This window comes from Trifolium pratense, linkage group LG4 (genome assembly GCF_020283565.1).
Source record: "Trifolium pratense cultivar HEN17-A07 linkage group LG4, ARS_RC_1.1, whole genome shotgun sequence".
In the NCBI taxonomy this organism is placed as follows: Eukaryota; Viridiplantae; Streptophyta; class Magnoliopsida; order Fabales; family Fabaceae; genus Trifolium; species Trifolium pratense.
The window spans coordinates 8,901,775-8,921,658 of record NC_060062.1 but is presented as its reverse complement, the minus strand read 5'-3'; the positions used below and the strand labels follow the sequence as shown (position 1 = coordinate 8,921,658).

Genomic DNA, 19,884 nt, shown 5'->3' with positions numbered 1-19,884 from the left:
TCATGATAATTCTTACAAAAGCTAAACTTTATACATGTTTATATCACGAAAAGTTTGCACCATCATGGTAGTTCATTTGTGAGTATGTGATTCTAACAAATTTATCGTAATACCAAATAAAAATTGTAACATCTTTAAGTAAGCAACAAGTTATGTACATAATCAAATATATTATGCCATTGTTGTACATGTTTTGGAAAGAAACATCTTTCTCTAAGATATAAACAAAAATGATCAACAAAAGTTAATATATATATATATATATATATATATATATATATATATATATATATATATATATATATATATATATATATATATATATATATATATAGTCTAGATTTTACATCAAATACATTAATTTTTATTGACACTTTTTTTATATATATTTTAGGACTGAAGAAGTACTCCCTCAGATCAAATATATTCACTTTTGTTTACCAACTTTTAATTTGTTTATATTTTAGGACGAAGGGAGTATATCACAACGTGACTGATTAATGTATGTATATCAACTTCATTAATTAATAAACATATTTTAAATAATAATTTTATCTAAACTTTCAAGTTATTATTTTTCTACATATTTTTCGTGATTATATATAATGATTGATCCCGTGCATCGCACGGGTATTCATACTAGTTAGTTCATAGAAAAGTATCGAACTTTGTTTTCGATTCTTTATATTTCCTCCATTATAATATAATTTTGGGAATATAAATGTAAAAATGTAATATTAAGTGAGTCCAAATATTATTTATACATCCAAAAACATTTAAAAACTTTGGTAATGGAAGAAATGGAAACAATAGAAAATAGAGAAGATCCCAACTCGAAAATGACATGTTTTGATACGAAGTTTTAACCTTTATTTTTTTTAATTTTTTTACAAATTTTTTTTTACTTAAATTTTTTTTTGAACTAAACAAACTTAATTCATATCATTAACTAATAAATGTTCAATACATACATAAGAGAATAATCTTAAATCTATGAAAACTAGCCCAAATATTGGTTGCCCTAGCAAGAGTATGAGCAACCAAATTCGCTTGTCTCCTAACAAACTTAACCTCAAAGTTCACATAAGAAGATGATATAAGAAGAATAATGTCGTTAACAATTAAACTAAATTCTTAATTGCTCCGTCTTCTCGAATGAATAGCGTCAACCAACAACTTTGAGTCACTTTTAAATTGAACTCGCTCAAATCCACGATGGATAGCCTTTTTCATAGCATGTAATAGTGCCCATGTTTCGCCTTCCACTATGGAATAAAAAGGTTGTTGTCATTGAGTCAAGATAGCCACAAAATGCTCATTAGTATCACGAAAGCAAAGACTCATAGAAGTAACACCGGACCCAACTACAAACGCAGCATCAACATTACATTTTATTCATCCCACTTCTGGTTTCTCCCACCGAACCGGCCTAGGAACCTCAAGAGGAACAACGTTATGACGCTGCAGTTGGTGGACGGTAAACTACTCATCCCAGACGACGAACGTCATGCTTCCAACTTGGCTCGGGGACTGAATATTTTCATTCCAGATCTTGTCGTTTCGATTCTGTCAAATGCACCAAAATAACGATGTAACCCGTCCTATCGTTGCACTATCCTCGTTTCTGCACATTCGAAACACCCTCTGTCTCATGCTGGTAAGATGCATTCTGTAGCAACTGTGACAAACCTGCGACCGACCAACATTCGCGGGCTGCTACGCATCCAAAAAACACATGAATGTCATCTTCTACTTCAACATTGCACACAGGACAGCTTAGTTCACATTCTACATAACGTTGTGTCAAGCGAACCTGCGTCGGCAGACACACCCTACACAACCTCCAGAGTAAGTGACGCATTTTGTGAGGAGATTGATCTTTCCAAATATCATTCCAATTACCCTCTACGTGGTGCCTATCGCTTCGAACAATACATCGCGTGGCTAGATTGTAACCACATTTAACTGAATAACATAATTCCTTTCCTCCTCCCAAACCACGTTATCCTCTTTAACCGAACTAATAAGAGGAGTTGCAATAATCTCTTCCACTACCTGACCTGTAAACAAGTTACGAATCTTAACTATATCCCACGCTTTATAATTATCAAGTAACAAGTCTTTAACAACTAAATGATACACACCTTCCACTTTATGTGAGGACACCTAGCGATCACCCTTTCCATGCAGCCATGGGTCATACATAACACGGATTCTGTCGCCACTACCAATCCTCCACATACACCCACGTAAAAGAATTTGTCTAGCCTTCCAAATACTACGCCACGCAAAACTAGGATTATACTCCAAAGATGCTTCGAGTAACGATGAGCGCGGGAAATACCTTGCTTTAACTAGTTTAGCCGCCAACGAGTCTGGATTTTGAATGATGTTCCATACTTGTTTTGCCACCATAGTCATATTGAACGCTTCAAAATTACGAAAGCCTAAACCAACCTTCGCCTTAGGGCATGCAAGTCTGTCTCAAGCTAACCAGTGGATCCCTTTATTGTTGTTACCTCCGCCTCCCCACCAAAAGACATTCAACATTTTCTCAATATCGTCAATGAGTGAGGAATGAAGGATAAACATACTCATAACATATGATGGGATGGCTTGAAGCACAGATTTTATTATAACATCCTTACCGGCCTTAAACAATGCTCTCCCCCTCCAAGAATTCATTTTCTTCCAAATATGATCCTTGATGTAAGAGAATATTGTTTTCTTACTCCTTCCTATTATAGACGGTAGACCAAGATATATACCTATTCCTAAAACATGTCGGAAACCAAGTATACGGGATATGTCTTCTTTATTATTATTATTATTATTATTATTATTATTATTATTATTATTATAATAATTAATTTATATTTTTTAATTAAATTTTTTTTTTATATTTTTTGAATGATTATTTTAAAAATAATTGAGTGGTATCCAAAGCTACAGAGGAATCACGTCCCGTCCAAAGTTACGGTTTTCGGTTGGAGGTTACTTCTAGAAAGGCTACGATAGTAATAAATGTGTGTGCCTACTTTTTTCATAACGGTTACAAAGACCAATATTTCTTCTCATATATTAATGCGCATGTTTATTTATTTATTTTTTTTTTTACGGTGACCTACATTTCTACTTATATATAAATAAAAATGCCTGTGTTTTTTTCTTCTAATAATTTATATACAGAACATATATTTCTGCTCATATATTAATATGTGTGTCTTCTTTTGTATAATTTTTACGTGGGACCTATATTTATACTCATATATTAATATGTGTGCCTATTTTTTTTTATAATTTCATAACAATTACAAAGACCAATATTTCTTTTCATATATTGATGCACGTGCTTATTTTATTTTATTTATAATTTTTACGGTGACCTATATTTCTACTTATATATAAATACAAATGCCATTTTTTTTTTGATAATTTCTATAGTGGACCTATATTTCTACTCATATATTAATACTCGTGTCCTTTTTTGTATAATTTTTATGGGGACCTATATTTCTACTCATATATTAATATGCGTGCCTATTTTTTTTTAATTTATACGTGGAACTATATTTTTATATATGAACAAGTTCTTACTGATAAATATTACAACTATAACTATCATACACATGACAACAATTTTGCACTGACGAGTAAATTTTTAACGGGACTATTTTCGCACTATACAATATTCGACCTATTATAATTTACATTATAAATTAAAATTAAATAATGTAATAACATTAATAATCGCGGCAACGCTGCGACCCATGCATATATTATACTAGTTCTATTAAAATGTCAAGTTGATTCTTAAATTTAAATAGTTACTATCAATTAAGTTTTTATATTTTATAATTTACTATATATACTTTTTTTTTTGCGTTAACCCACCAATTCTAAGGGAAAATGACCATAGTAATTTGGAGTTCAGCCACAAAGTAAGTAAAGTCTGAACAAGAAATTAATCTATGAATCGAACTTGGATTCTTCCGAACGATTCGTAGTAAAGTTCCTTAACCACTTGAGACCAAATATTGTTTCAAGTTGCTATACTTTGTTTCTTAAGTTTATTTACTTATTCTCAATTTGTTTTTTTGGCGTAAGCCCTCTTGTTTCGGGGAAAGGGGCCACAGTGGTTCAGAGTTCAGTTGCGAGATTAGAAAACCTAGTCAAAAATTGTTTTCATCAAATATCGAATTCAAGTTTTTTTGAATAATTCATTCTAGAGAAAATTTATTATCCACTTTAGTTGAATATTTTAGTTTATTTATTCTCTATATTTTTTGTTGTCACCAACAACTTAATTTATTTTGGGAGGAGTGCTAGCAACACACTCTTTAACAAACACACTCTAACACACTCTCTTCTATTGGTTAAAATTTATATGAGTCCCATAAAAGTTATATGGGTCCACATTTTTTTGTAGGACCCATGTGAATTTCAACCAATAAAAAAGAGTGTGTTGGAGTGTGTTTGTTAAAGAGTGTGTTGCTAGCATTATTCTATTTTGGGAGTCAGTTCTATTATCAAGTGATTCATGTCCCGTCTCGATTGAAGTTAGTCCTTAATAAATATTCTTTGAAGCATTAATATGAGTTAAATTTAACAAAGATTCTTTTAAAAATATTTACACTGAGAGACAAATATCTTAATTGGAGATTGAGTTCATAGTTAATTATAGGCCATTTTAAAAGTCAATGATCGAAAATAAAGAAAAGGAAGTCCATGGTCATCCAATCCCGCGTTCTCTTCTGACTTTTGAAGCTCCAAGCTTTTTTTATTTATTACTTTTTTAATATAGCTCCAAGCTTCATTTAAAAATTAAAACTCAACGATTTTACAATCACACTCACACCAACCACAAACTCAACTCCATTATCATTATCATTATCATTATCATTATCATCATCATAATCATCAATGGCGAATCACAATGAATTCGCACACGACGTTTTTCTAAGTTTCAGAGGCGGAACACGCTACTCCTTCACCGATCATCTCTTCCGTTCTCTTCTCCGTCACGGAATCAACGTTTTCAGAGACGATCAAAACCTCAAAATCGGCGACGAAATCGGTCCTTCACTTCTACAAGCAATCGAAGCTTCTAGAATCTCAATTGTTGTTCTCTGTAAAGACTACGCTTCTTCTAGTTGGTGCCTTGATGAACTTGTTAAGATTGTTGACTGTTATGAAAATAATGGAAAATCGGTTTTTGTTATATTTTATAAGGTTGAACCTTCAGATGTTAGACATCAGAGAAATAGTTATGAAATTGCTATGGTTGAACATGAGAACAGATTTGGAAGTGAATCGAAGAAGGTTAAAGCATGGAGATTGGCTTTGAATAGAGTTTGTGCTCTTAGTGGAATTCATTACAAAGATGATATGTAAGTTTCCCAAATGCTTCTTTATTATTTAATTTTAATATTATTATTTAACATGAATAGAGATAGTCTCCCCTCTCCGTAAACTTAGCTCCGTCGATGCATGAGTTGTGTTCGAATTCGGATACTCCACTTATTCACCTTAAAATGGAATTTCATGCCACCATAGGCTACTTGACAAAAAAAATATTAATATTAATAATTAATTACTAAATTTGACCGTTAAATAAAGCATGAATAGAGATCTGGTCGATTAGTTTTGACCATAGCATTACTCTTGAACTCAATACATGCATGTCCTATTCACAATCCTAACCACTAGGCCATTTCAAGCCTTGCATCAAATTTGTAAATTAATACTCGGTCAAAACGTATTTAGTTTAAATTTAAGCCAAATACGTTTTGACTTTTGTTTATATTTAAGATCAGAGGGAGTGTGTATTTAGTTGAAATTTAGTTGTATTTAACATTTTTGAGTATGTTAAATTGCATTTATTATGTTTGGTGGATTTTTTAGTATTACAAGATTGGTTAAATTGTACTTTTGGCCTTTAACTTTCATAAATTTGCGATTTTGTCCTCCTAACTTTCATAATAGCATTTATGGCCTCCTAACTTGAGCCCTTTTTGCAAAAGGTTGACCCCCCACAAGTTCTGACCAAGACCATGCATGCGTGGACACTGGTTCACATGTCATGTCAGCAATCTATTGCACTGTGGACAGTGGAAGCACTTGTGGCATATTCTTTTTTGTTTTAGCTGAGCAATCTATTACACAGTAACATTTTCCCCCCCACTCTCTTTTAATTTCTCATTCTTCATATTGTATTTCTATGCAGCTATGAATCAGAGTTTATTGATAAGATTGTCAGAGACATCTCAGCTAAACTACCTCCCATGCCTTTACAAATCAAACACTTAGTTGGACTTGATTCTCGTTTCGAACAAGTGAAGTCTCTCATTGATTTCGATTCTGATGATTCTGTTTGCATGTTGGGAATTTGTGGAGGTGGTGGAATAGGCAAAACCACATTTGCCATGGATATATATAACAAGATCAGACATCGATTTGAAGCTGGAAGTTTTCTTGCTAATGTAAGAGAAAAATCAAATGCAAGCACTAGTGGCCTGGGAGATCTCCAAAGGACACTTCTGTCTGAAATGGGTGTGGAGACACAAACCATGATGGGAAGCACATTTAGAGGATGCTCGGAAATAAAACGCAGACTATCCCACAAAAGAGTTCTTCTGGTACTAGATGATGTTGATTCAGTAAAACAATTGGAAACATTAGCTGGAGGACATGATTGGTTTGGTTCTGGTAGCAGAATCATCATAACAACAAGAGATGCAGATGTTCTACATAAGCATGATGTGAAAACATATAAACTCGAAGAGTTAAATTATCATGAATCCATTGAACTCTTTTGTAGGTATGCCTTTAATATGAGCAAACCTGCAGAAAACTTTGGAAATATCTCTTCTCGTGCAATAAATTATGCAAAGGGTATACCATTGGCTTTAAAAGTAATAGGATCAAATTTGAAAGGTAAGAGCATAGAGGAGTGGGTTATTGAACTGCAGAAATATAAAAAGGTTCCAGATGTTGAGATTCAAGGTGTACTGGAAATAAGCTACAAAAGCCTATCTGACTTGGACCAAAAAGTTTTTCTTGACATGGCTTGCTTTTTCAAAGGGGAAAGATGGGATTATGTTAAAAGGGTACTAGATGCTTGTGATTTCTACCCAATTATACGAGTATTTGTTAGCAAATGTCTCATAACTGTTGATGAAAATGGTTGTTTAGAAATGCATGATCTAATACAAGACATGGGTAGAGAGATTGTTCGAAAGGAATCAGCATCAAACCCTGGTGAACGCAGCCGATTATGGTCTCATAAAGATGTTCTTGATGTACTAAAAGGAAACATGGTATGAATCATTTTTTTTTCATACGATAACTGTTTTTGAACTTTGCAAATATGTTTAGTCTCAATTCTATATTTTTCATCTTCTATAGGGAAGTTCTACAGTTGAAGGAATAAAGCTTCATCCCCCAAAACAAGAAAAAGTAGATCAGTGGGCTCATACTGCCTTTGAGAAGATGAAAAACCTCAGAATTTTGATTGTTAGGAATACATTATTTTTATCAGGACCTACTTATCTTCCAAATAGTTTGCGTCTACTCGATTGGAAGTGCTTCCCATCAAAGAATTTCCCACCAGATTTTTATCCATATAGAATTGTTGACTTCAAGTTACCTCATTGCTCTATGATATTGAAAAAGCCCTTCCAGGTATATGCAGTTGCTTCAAATTTATGTATTTATTTTAATATGTGGTAACAATCAAATTTGACTATGCTCCTGTCATTTAAACTATAGTTTATTTTGCAGATTTTTGAGGATTTAACATTCATCAATCTCTCGCATAGTCAATCCATAACTCAAATTCCTGATCTGTCTGGAGCTAAAAACTTAAGAATGTTTACACTTGATAAATGTCGTAAACTGGTAAGGTTTGATATATCAATTGGGTTTTTGCCTAATCTGGTGTATTTAAGTGCTTCTGGGTGCACTGAGCTCAAATGTTTTGTGCCAAAAATGTATTTGCCATCCCTTCAAGAGCTTTCATTTAACTTCTGCGAAAAGTTGGAATACTTCCCACATGTAATACAAAAGATGGATAAGCCGTTAAAGATTTACATGATAAATACTGCCGTTAAGGAGTTTCCAAAGTCTATTGGTAACCTTACGGGGCTTCAATATATAGACATGTCACAATGTAAAGGGGTCAAAGATCTATCGAGTAGCTTCTTACTGCTTCCAAAACTGCTCACTTTGAAAATTGATGGATGCTCGCAACTTGGGGCATCATTTCAAAGGTTCAAAGATCACCATTCAAGGGCAAATGGTTATCCAAATTTAGAAACACTTCATTTTAGCATGGCTAATCTATCATATGAAGATGTTGATGCCATTATTGAATGTTTTCCAAAACTCACGGACTTGAAAGTATCACACAGTGACTTTATAGCCCTTCCAAAATGCATCAGAGGTTCTTTGCACTTGAAAAGTCTTGATGTGAGCTTCTGCAATAATCTCACAGAAATTCCAGAACTTCCATTAAGTATTCAGAAAATAGATGCAAGACATTGTCCATCCTTAAGATCAGAGGCATCAAGTTTGCTCTGGTCAAAGGTTTACTTCTTTCTCCATTATTTACATAATACTAGATACTGTCAATATGTAAGTAGTATGTTGATGCAAACACACTAATGTCTTTTGTTTTGGCATTACAGGTTTCACAAGAAATCGAAAGAATACAAGTTGTGATGCCGATGTTGAAAAGGGAGATTCCAGAATGGTTTGACTGTATTTACTCTCAAGGGATTCCTATATTTTGGGCTCGCAGGAAGTTTCCCATTGTTGCTTTAGCATTAGTTTTCCAGGAAGTAAAAAAAAAGACAGACAATGTTCCTACATTTAGTGATAAAATAAGATTGTTGATTGGAATCAAGAGATGGTACACTATTAGCCTCCATTTGTTTATTGATGGCCAAGAAATTTGTTGCAGGGATTTCCATTATTTCGATATTGGGGCAGATCATGTGCTATTGTGTGATCTTCGAGTTTTGTTTAGTGATGAAGAGTGGCAGAACCTTGATGCAAGTCTCGGAGATGACTGTAAGACAATTCAGATTCAATGTGTTCCAAACTTGAAGCAAGACTTGATTCTGACTAGTTGGGGAGTTTATGTGTACAAGCAAGAAACAAGCATGAATAATATACGATTCATACCTCCCAATCTGATCGAGCCGTTGTCCAATATGCTAACACCATTTTTGGTTCCACAAAGATCTCGTGAGCAGACAGAGCAGTACATGAAACATGTTCTGAACAGTCTCAAATTTACAGATTTGTTTAATGTGGATTCCATTTGGCGACAGTCAGAAGTTTCAGACATTTCTTTAAAAGTGCTTCTCCGGTCTTTCAGAAATGCCAAGGCTGAAATTATAGATGAGGCTTCCTCCTCTCTGTGTGGGGCAAGTCTAAAACAGGATCATGAAGATTCTGTAGCAGACGTGGTTCAGGTATTAGAGATGCTGAAAGAAAAAGCCCCAAAACATTTTGCTGAACATGAATATTATCAAATTGAAGAAGGATCTGTGGAAAGCTTATTGACGGCACATGTAGAATTGGAAAACACCTTGAACATCAGAATGCCTATTGTTTTGGTGTATACTAGTAATATACTGGGAACGTACCAACGCTATTGGGGAAACATGGAGATAAAATTGGGAGATCCAGTTTTCAAATCAGTGTTGAGTAGGTTTAACGATTTTCCGTTTCGAGTTGGGACAACCACTGAAACCTCAGCCACTATCCTTGAATTGAAATGCCAGCCTCAATTTGAGGAGGAAGCTTCGAGCTCTAGCATTGAAGAATCCTTAGAGGAAGGATACCATGATCCTGAATTTGAAGAGTTAATGAGGAGGATAGAGCAGGATGCTATGAGCTTGAATAAACATTATGGCAAGATAAAGGCATCTATTGTTCAAATTGATGGGCCATTTTCTGAAATTTATGAAACAGAAGCTTTCCTCTTCCAAACACTTATGAGAAATCGTTTTACGAGATTGTATATGTTTGGATCACCATTCAAGATTAAGATCACATCTTATGGGATGATTAGGTCAGAGGACGAATATATACCCATGGTCAGGACATGTTTCTGGTTATTGTACATGGTTCTTCTTGTTCTAATCTTGCTGTCATTTTGGTTTACTCGTATGACATTAGTGTGGGGTTGGTTGCTTGTCAAGAAATTTTTTGTTGTTTCCTGTAAAAAAGTATACAGGATAGTTGACAAAAGTATTATGAGAGTAAAGAAGAAGGAATTGTAGTGGAATAGTGTGGCAGAAGTTTTGTAAAGTTGTTCATTAAAGCTATGTTTGTAGAATGTCTATAGCTTTGTTCATAAGGTTGGCATCTTTGTCTACAATAGTTGCACTAGAAGGGGATTCGTCTTGAATTGCATTCAGGTATGATCTTGATCCCTTTAACATCACTGCATTCTGATTCTGATTCCCAATTTTGATTTTTCTTGTTCTTTTCCTGAATGAAATTGTCCAATTTTGATCATGCACACCAGGTATGATTAAGGTGACTGACTATACATGACGATGGATAAGGGAAGGATTCATTTTGGAATATTGTAAAGCAGGTAAATTTCACTGCTGGTGTGTACTTTGTTTGATTGGGTTGTGATGGGATGGTGTGTATTTTGACGCTGCTAAGACTTGGTAATGAGTTAGTTGGAGTCCTAATTAATTTTGTTTCATCTTATCATATTATCTTTTGGATGATGATTTTATTAATCCATTGTTTGTAAATGGTGAAATAGGAGTTTAACACATAGTAGAATAACTTCCAATTGTAGTTTTTGTTGATTGTTAATGGCCATGGTTTCATTAAATTGTACAAGCAACCAATGTTTTATTGCTAATGATAATCATTCAGCAGTGTATCCCTCTGACCTTTTAAACTTGTTCAAGTTACATGTTCAGTTTCTTCTTTGCAACTTGTGTTACAAGATCAAATAACTGGTTATTTATTCATATGTATGTACCAGGCTTTTTAAGGTACTACAATGAATTACATTACAAAAGAAACATGAATCTTGCATCTGAGAAAGATTTCTCTGAGATTTCTCATGGCTAAACCAACTTTAATGAACTTTTCTATGGTATTCTTTCTGATTCCAACCAAAAAAGACGACCATATCCACAACTATCTACAAAATTCCCTGATTAATTAATTAGTTGAGTTGGATCGATGATTTTCCGGATTTCAAATCACATGCATAAAAAACAGAAAACTCTCAAGCTACAAGAAAAGAGCTAAATAAACTGCTAGTTGCTGGTCTAAAGTGGAATATATAATCCACATGTTAAATTATAACAATGCAAAAGCAGGAACACAAAGTATATAGGGTAGACTAATGAATGAGTTTAGTTCAAAAGGAAATAACATAAAGTATGATATCGAAACAGGGAACCTAAAACACGATTATAAGGGGAAATTAGGTAATTTAACATCTAACCGGGTGTGATTTCGGGATTCAGGTGAGTGATCCCAAACCCGAACTCATGGTATCGAGTGCGGGTTTGAGTGATCCCAAACGTGAACTCATGGTATCGGGTGTCACACGAACCCGAACCCGAACCCAATTAACTTGGATTATTGTCCGTTGACTCGAGTTCGGGTTTGGGTGGGCCCCGCGGGCTCAGCCTTACCTATCATCCCTAATATGAAGAAAAAAAAAGAACAAATCAATCAATTACTCCCAAGCTATGAAGCCCAGGCATGATACCAATAAGGTATGCACTCTCTGTTCCCACTCTCAATTTTCTTCCAATCTCCACATTCCTTCTTCGATTATACTCTCCCCCTCTTCCCTCATTCATTCCCAATCTCGCCGACGCTGTTTCCTCATTCAATCACATGCTCAATATCAACCCTACCCCACCAATTTTCGAATTTGTCAAAATTTTAGGTTCCCTTGTTAAGCTTAATCATTACCACACATTGTTACTTTAAGCATCTTGATTAATTGTTTTTGTCACATTCATCAACTCAATTTTGCATTTTCTGTTTATGAATAGTCTTTGTATTAACGGTGAGGTTAAGAAAGTATTGCTTTTTTTGTAATGATGTTATAGTACTTAATGTTGTTAGATGTGACGATAAAAAGTGGAGTGAAACTTAATGTTGTTACTTATAGTACTTTAATGAATGGGTATTTTCTCGTCAATGAGTCGAACAAAGCGAAAAGTGTGGGGGGGATGATGAAGCTGTGAATCACTTTACGGAAATGTATTCACGAAATATGATTCCTAATAAGGTGACATATAATTCTCTTATTTATGGATTTTGCAAATCTGGAAGAATCTCATATGTGTTGGATCTTATTGATGACATGCGCGATAGAGGTCAACCCGCTAATGTGATCACCTACACTTCCTTAATAAATGCTTTGTGCAAAAGCCATAATCTTGACATGGCGATTGCATTGTTTATGAAAATTAAGGATCGGGGTATTCAGGCATATGTGTACACATACACAGTACTAATTGACGGATTGTGCAAAGGTGGAAGACTTAAGAATGCACTAGAGGTTTTCAGGATACTTCTAATTAAGGAAAGGTTACCATCTAGATGTCTTGACGTATTATGATCAGTGGCCTTTGTAAAAAGGGCTTGTTTGATGAAGTATTCACTTTGCTTTCAAAAATGGAAGACAATGGTTGCATTCCCGATGCCATAACTTATGAAATAGTTATCTGTGCTCTATTCGAAAAAGGCAAGATAGATATGGTGGAGAAACTTCTTTGTGAAATGATTGCTAGAGGTCTATTATAAGAGTAAAACAAGATGAGATGCTTTCTAGAAATACTCTAATCGACCAAGACTAAATAATATTGTTGACTGGAATCAAGAAATTTTACATTATTAGCCTCCATTTGTTTATCGATGGCCAAGAAATTTGTAGCAGGGAGTTCAATTATTTCAATGCTGGGGGAGATCATGTGATATTGTGTGATCTACCAGTTTTGTTTAGAATTGAAGAGTAGCAGAACCTTGATGCAAATCTTGGAGATGACTGGATTCTGACTAATTGGGGAGTTTATGTACGATTCATACCTCCCAATCTGATCGAGCCGTTTTCCCATATGCTGTCATCCTGGTTGGTTCTACATAGATCTTATGAGCAGTACATGAAACATATTCTGAACAGTTTCAAATTTACAGAGATGTTGAATGTGGATTCCATTTGGCGACAATCAAATGTTGCAGACATTTTTTCCAAAGTGATTTTCTGCTGTTTGAAAACTACCAAGGCTGATATTACAGATGAGGCTTCCTTCTCTCCGTGTGGGTAGTTTAAAGGAAGACCATGAAGATTCTGCAGCAGATGTCGGTTTTCAGGCTTCCTCCACTCGGTGTGTTTGGATGGAGGAATGTTTTGAGGTAAAGTAATGCTTTAAGGAACTTAAATTCTTTCGTCTAAATTCCATTGTTTGGATGATTGATTTGGAAATTTTTTAAAATGATGGGATTTGATCCCTATAATATTTTTAAAATTTCAAATTGACCCCTAATTTTTTTTCAAAATTTGCAAACTGGTCCCTAAAAATTTGCAAATTGGTCCTTTAAAATTTGGAAAATTGCAAATTGTACCAACACAAATTGGTCCTTATTTTTCATACTTTAAATTAGATCTAAAACTTTTCAAATTTATAAAAGTGGTCCAAAATGTTCACAATGAAATTTCCTATTACTCTATTCAAACATGCATATTTAAAAATGAAAGTTATTCAAATTCAATCATTTGAATTGCTTAAAATTTCAAATCCTCTAAAATTTTTAATTACTCCCTCCAAACAGACTCTAAGGTCAATCCTACTTAAAAATTTAAGATCATTTCCTCGATCACCTTCATGCACACCAAAACCAAACTTCTCATGGCAAAACCAACTTTAATATGAACTTTTCTATGTTTTTTTTTTTTTTAATCAGCTTGTCTATGTTCTAGTCTTCTCAAAGAGGGTTAACGGTAAGATTATCTTCCAAAGTACCGTGTTAGGCATCGAAATTACAAACATATACTAATAAATTGAATAAAAGTTTTTTTTTTTTTCATCATATCAAACAAATAATTACTAAATTAAATAAAACAATGTGAATGTCAAAATCCATGACATTGGAAGTTCCAATTAGCAAGCAGCCAAATCAGAAATTAAATAATGTAAATAAATTGTTCCAATTAGCAAGCAGCCATGACATTGGAACGCCCATGTAATTGTTTACTTTCCTTATCCTATCAAATAAATACTGTAATTATTAAATTAAATAATGCAAATGTCAAAATCCATGCATGACATTGGAAGTTCTTCCAAATAGCAAGCAGCCATGGTTTCTTTGTAATCTCCGCCCGGATTCTGACTTTTGCACCTCAAAAGCTTTTAAATTCACAACTCAAACACTTCGAAATTCCACACACACAAACCACAAAAAAAAGTCACTAATTCATCAATGGCGAATCACGATCATTTCACTCACGACGTTTTTCTCAGTTTCAGAGGCGCAACTCGCTACTCCTTCACCGATCATCTCTATCATTCACTTCTCCGTCGCGGAATAAATGTTTTCAGAGACGACCAAAAACTCAAAATCGGAGATGAAATCGGTCCTTCACTTCTACAAGCAATTGAAGATTCTAGAATCTCAATTGTTATTTTGTGTAAAGACTATGCTTCTTCCAGCTGGTGTCTTGATGAACTGGTTAAGATAGTTGACTGTTATGAAAATAATGGAAAATTGGTTATTGTTATATTTTATAAGGTTGAACCTTCTGATGTTAGGCATCAGAAAAAGAGTTATAGAGAAGCTATGATGAAACATGAGAAGAGATTTGGAAAGAAATCAGAGAAGGTGAAAGCATGGAAGTTTGCTCTGAACAGAGTGTGTGCTCTTAGTGGACTACATTGCACGGACGATATGTAAGTTCCCAAACCTTTTTTGAGTTCTTAAATTGTATAATATAATACTATATAGGACTGTGATTACTTTTTGAAATATAATAATGTATTTTATTTATATCATTGTATGTGCATAGTGTTAAATTAAATGTGATAAAAATTGGAATGGTAAATGATTCAAACTAATATTGATATATTCTATTTAATCTATCTATTAGAAATTTCAACATTTTTTTTATGGAAAAAAATAAATAAAATAAACATATAATAAAAAATTTCAAGTAGTTTTTATATCTTTGTGGGGGCCAAGAGCTTCCATTTCACTATGTATAAATCTGCCACCGGTTAAAGGTGCTTAAGTTACATTAAGTGACACTGTGGTTTGTCCAAGTTCATGTCACACCATTGAGAACCTCCCTAAACATAAGTTTCATATTGGTTAAATCAGTAAATTTTTATGTGTAGACTCCTCATCGGTGCTAATTGACTTTAGAGTTCTGATGACCGGAGTCTAATACGCATAAAAGTTGTAATCAGTATTACGGTTAGGTTTAGGGTTCAGTGTGGGAGTATTACACTCTTTTTTTGATTTCTCATTCTTCTTATGTATTCTTATGCAGCTATGAATCTGAGTTTATCGATAAAATTGTCAAAAAAATCTCAGATAAACTACCTCCCATGCCTTTACAAATCAAACACCTAGTTGGACTCGATTCTCGTTTCGAACAGGTGAAATCTTTTTTTGATATTGAAGCCGATGAAGTACGCATTTTGGGGATATATGGAGCTGGTGGAATAGGAAAAACAACATTTGCCTTGGACATATATAACAAGATCAGACGTCAATTTGAAGCTGCAAGTTTTCTTGCGAATATTAGAGAAAAATCAAATGAAAGAACTAGTGGCATGGAAGATCTCCAAAAAACACTTTTGTCTGAGATGGGTGAGGAAACACAGACTATGTTCGGAAGCACATTTAGAGGAAGCTCTGAAATAAAAGGCAGGCTTGCCCAAAAAAGAGTTCTTCTCATACTCGATGATGTTGATTCAGTAAAACAATTGAAATCATTAGCTGGAGGACATGATTGGTTTGGTTCGGGGAGTAGAATCATTGTAACCACAAGAGATAAAGATGTTCTAAAAAAGCATGATGTTAAAATTAAAACATATAAACTCGAAGAGCTAAATCATCATGAATCCATGGAACTCTTTTGTTGGCATGCCTTTAATATGAGCAGACCGGTAGATAATTTTGCAAATATATCTTCTCATGCAATAAGTTATGCAAAGGGTATTCCATTGGCTTTAAGAGTAATAGGATCCAATTTGAAAGGTAAGAGCATCGAGGAATGGGATATTGAAATTCAAAGATATAGAATGGTTCCAGATGCTGAGATTCAAGGTGTACTTGAAATAAGCTACAAATGTCTATCTGACTTGCAACAGAAAGTTTTTCTAGACATTGCTTGTTTTTTCAAAGGGGAAAGATGGGATTATGTTAAAAGGATACTAGATGCTTGTGATTTCTACCCAGATATACGAGTATTTGTTAGTAAATGTCTCATAACTATTGATGAAAATGGTTGTTTAGAAATGCATGATCTAATACAAGACATGGGTAGAGAGATTGTTCGAAAGGAATCAGCATCAAACCCTGGTGAACGTAGCAGATTATGGTCTCATAAAGATGTTCTTAACGTACTGAAAGGAAACTTGGTATGAATTATGTCCTGTTTTTATTTTCAAAAGATACCTTTCTATTTTTTATCATTGGCAAATATGTTTTGTAGTCTCAAATTATCTAGATTTTTCATTTATTTTCTATAGGGAAGTACTACAATTGAAGGAATAATACTTCATCCCCCAAAACGTGAGAAAGTAGATCAATGGGCTTGTAATGCCTTTGAGAAGATGAAAAACCTCAGAATTTTGATTGTTAGGAATACATTGTTTTCATCAGGACCTAGTTATTTGCCAAATAGTTTACGGCTAATTGATTGGAAGTGGTACCCATCAAAGAATTTTCCGCCAAATTTTTATCCATACAAAATTGTTGACTTCAAGTTACCTCATAGCTCGATGATATTGAAAAATCCTTTTCAGGTACACAAATTTGCTTCAACTTTTTGTTTTTATTTTAATATGTGATACAATCTTTTTCTTTTATCGAGGGTTCTACCAATTGATATGTTTCCACAAATAACTGAAATTCAATTTCTTGATCCGTATCTTCCATGTTTGGAAACTGTCACAATAACTAGCAAATTTAAAAATGAATGTAATTAACTAAGCTCTGATCAATTCAATTAAATATATATGTTTTGCAGATTTTCGAGGATTTAACATTCATTAATCTCTCCCATAATAAATCGATAACTCAAATTCCTGATCTGTCTGGAGCTAAAAGCTTAAGAGTGTTTACGGTCGATAAATGCCATAAACTAGTAAAGTTTAATATCTCTGTTGGATTTATGCCTAATTTGGTGTATTTAAGTGCTTCAGGGTGCACTGAGCTCGAAAGTTTTGTGCCAAAAATGTATTTGCCCTCCCTTCAAGTGCTTTCATTTAATTTCTGCAAAAAATTTGAACACTTCCCACAAGTGATGCAAAAGATGGAAAAACCATTAAAGATTAACATGATAAGCACTGCCATTAAAGAGTTTCGAAAGTCTGTTGGTAACCTTACAGGCCTTGAGTATATAGACATGTCAATTTGTAAAGGGCTTAAAGAGATATCAAGTAGCTTCTTATTGCTTCCTAAACTGCACACTTTAAAAATTGATGGATGCACTCAACTTGGAGAATCATTTCAAAGGTTCAAAGAGCGCCATTCAGTGGCCAACGGGTATCCAAATTTAGAAACACTTCATTTTAGCGAGGCTAATCTATCATATGAAGATGTTAATGCCATTATTGAATGTTTTCCAAATCTGGAAGACTTGAAAGTTTCGCACAATGGTTTTGTAGCCCTCCCAAATTGCATTGGGAGTTCTATGCACTTGAAAAGTCTTGATGTGAGCTTTTGCATGGATCTTACAGAAATTCCAGAACTTCCATTAAGCATTCACAAAATAGATGCAAGGCACTGTCAATCCTTAACCTCGGAGGCATCAAGTTTGCTCTGGACCAAGGTTTTACTTCTTTCTCCATTATTTACATAATGCAATATATTATGTTTATGCAAAAAAAAAAAAATGTTTATGCAAACACACCGACGTCTTTTGGTATCACAGGTTTCACAAGAGATCCAACGAGTACAAGTTGTTATGCCGACGCTGAAAAGGGAAATTCCAGAATGGTTTTACCGCAGCACTCATGAGATTCCACTTTTATGGGCTCGTCGGAAATTTCCCATTATTGCTATAGCGTTAGTGTTCGGGGAAGTAAAAAGGGCTGACGTTATTTCTGAATTTGTTGATGCTATAAAGTTGTTTAGTGGAGCCAATGACTGGAGCACTGTTAGTCTCCATTTGTTTATTGATGGCCAAGAGATTTGTAGCAAGGATTGCCATTATTTCAACGTTGGGGAAGATCATGTGCTAATTTGTGATCTACGAGTTTTGTTCAATGATGAAGAGTGGAAGAACCTTGATGCAAGTCTTGGAAATGAATGGAAGGCCGTTCAGGTTCAATATGATTCAGACTTGATTCTCACTAATTGGGGAGTTTATGTGTACAAGCAAGAAAAAAGCACGGATGATATTCAATTCATACCTCCTAATCACAATTTCTTTTCCTACATTCCATCATCTCATTTGGTTCCAAAGAGATATCCAGACATGCAAATCAAACATTTCCTCGAAAGTTTCAATCCAAGAGACATGTTTAATGAACTTATGCCTCAAATAGAATCAGAAGAAGGTTCATTCTGGTCCTTAAAAGTGCTTTTGCGGTCTTTGAGGAATGCCAAGGATGAAGTTATAGAAATGACTTCTTCCTCTGTGTATGGCGAGAGTGTAAAGCAAGACCATGAAGATTCTGTAGAGGATGTTATTCAAGTATTAGAGATGCTAAAAGAGAGTTATTCAGAACATTTTGCTGATTCATCTCCTGATGATCTTCAAATTGCATGCGGAGTTGTAGAAAGAATGCTGAGGGCACGGGTAGAGTTATTCGAAGAAAATTGCATGGACATTGGTATGCCTATTATTCTAGAGTATACTGATACATTGGGAGCTACTAACCGACGCTTTTGGGGAACCATGGAGGTAAAATTGGGAGATCCATTTTACAAACCAGTGATGAAGAGGCTAATCCAACTTTCCTTGGACCGTTCGATGGTTGACTTGAGGGAAACCTTTCTTGAATTGAAATGCCAACCTGCAGGTGAAGAGGAAGCTTCAAGCTCTCTCATAGAAGAATCCTTGGAAGGAAACTACAATCCTGAATTGGAAGAGTTAATGAGAATGATAGAGCAAAATGCTATGAGCTTTAATAAATCTTATGGGAAAATGAAGGCATCTATTATTCAAACTGATGATCCCTTTTCTGAAAATTATCAATTGGAATCATTAATCTTAGGAAGATTTATGATGTTAGGAAAATTGACAATGTTTGGATCAGTGACCAAGTTCAAGATCACACCTTACGGAAAGATGAGAACTGAGGATGGACCTTTCCGCTTTCTGAGGATATGTTTATGGGGTTTGATTTTGGTTCTTATTAGCCTAGTTATTCTGTCATTTTATTTCGTTGTAGGTGTGTGCCTTAATTTTTATAGGATACCAATAATAAGGAAGTTACTAGTGTGTGGTTGGTGGCTTGTAAACACAATATTCCTGTCTTGTAAAAAATTATACAGGGGACTTGGCAAGATTATTAACAGAGTAAAAGACAAGGAATTTTAGTGTAAAACATCTGTCTTGAATTGCAACTTATTAACAATCCATTGAACACAAGTAACCACACACTTTTGAACGTCATTACTGTGATTTTTAAGTTTATATTTGAACAC

At 34.3% G+C, this 19,884-nt stretch overlaps 3 protein-coding genes across 4 annotated transcripts; all 3 read left to right on the top strand.

Moving 5' to 3' along the window:
* Window positions 1–4,629: 4,629 nt before the first annotated feature.
* Window positions 4,630–10,924, top strand: LOC123920916 (TMV resistance protein N-like). 2 transcript variants are annotated; one of them, XM_045973263.1, is made up of 6 exons: window positions 4,630–5,390; window positions 6,227–7,319; window positions 7,408–7,683; window positions 7,783–8,586; window positions 8,688–10,430; window positions 10,541–10,924. In XM_045973263.1, the coding sequence occupies exons 1-5, from the start codon at window positions 4,924–4,926 to the stop codon at window positions 10,290–10,292; spliced, it is 4,245 nt and encodes a 1,414-aa protein (XP_045829219.1). In that variant the 5' UTR covers window positions 4,630–4,923; the 3' UTR covers window positions 10,293–10,430; window positions 10,541–10,924. The 2 variants fall into 2 exon arrangements, with proteins under 2 accessions (XP_045829219.1, XP_045829220.1); XM_045973264.1 differs by having other exon boundaries at window positions 5,272–5,390; window positions 6,024–7,319.
* Window positions 10,925–12,262: 1,338 nt separating this feature from the next.
* LOC123922067 (putative pentatricopeptide repeat-containing protein At1g12700, mitochondrial) lies at window positions 12,263–12,810 on the top strand. The gene is made up of 2 exons (XM_045974810.1): window positions 12,263–12,565; window positions 12,646–12,810. The coding sequence occupies exons 1-2, from the start codon at window positions 12,263–12,265 to the stop codon at window positions 12,808–12,810; spliced, it is 468 nt and encodes a 155-aa protein (XP_045830766.1).
* Window positions 12,811–14,350: 1,540 nt separating this feature from the next.
* On the top strand, window positions 14,351–19,852 carry LOC123920915 (TMV resistance protein N-like). The gene is made up of 5 exons (XM_045973262.1): window positions 14,351–14,951; window positions 15,551–16,646; window positions 16,758–17,033; window positions 17,258–18,061; window positions 18,164–19,852. Exons 1-5 carry the CDS (start codon window positions 14,485–14,487, stop codon window positions 19,775–19,777), a joined length of 4,257 nt encoding a protein of 1,418 aa, XP_045829218.1. The 5' UTR covers window positions 14,351–14,484; the 3' UTR covers window positions 19,778–19,852.
* The last annotated feature ends 32 nt before the right edge of the window (window positions 19,853–19,884 follow it).

Excerpts from the sequence above, each read along its gene's own strand:
- LOC123920916 (XM_045973263.1), top strand. The coding sequence starts at position 4,924 with ATGGCGAATCACAATGAATTCGCACACGACGTTTTTCTAAGTTTCAGA. Across the intron at positions 5,391-6,226 it reads ATTCATTACAAAGATGATAT|CTATGAATCAGAGTTTATTG; the intron begins GTAAGTTTCCCA and ends ATTTCTATGCAG. Across the intron at positions 7,684-7,782 it reads TATTGAAAAAGCCCTTCCAG|ATTTTTGAGGATTTAACATT; the intron begins GTATATGCAGTT and ends TTTATTTTGCAG.
- LOC123922067 (XM_045974810.1), top strand. The coding sequence starts at position 12,263 with ATGTATTCACGAAATATGATTCCTAATAAGGTGACATATAATTCTCTT. Across the intron at positions 12,566-12,645 it reads GACTTAAGAATGCACTAGAG|GGCTTGTTTGATGAAGTATT; the intron begins GTTTTCAGGATA and ends CTTTGTAAAAAG.
- LOC123920915 (XM_045973262.1), top strand. The coding sequence starts at position 14,485 with ATGGCGAATCACGATCATTTCACTCACGACGTTTTTCTCAGTTTCAGA. Across the intron at positions 14,952-15,550 it reads CTACATTGCACGGACGATAT|CTATGAATCTGAGTTTATCG; the intron begins GTAAGTTCCCAA and ends ATTCTTATGCAG. Across the intron at positions 18,062-18,163 it reads CAAGTTTGCTCTGGACCAAG|GTTTCACAAGAGATCCAACG; the intron begins GTTTTACTTCTT and ends TTGGTATCACAG.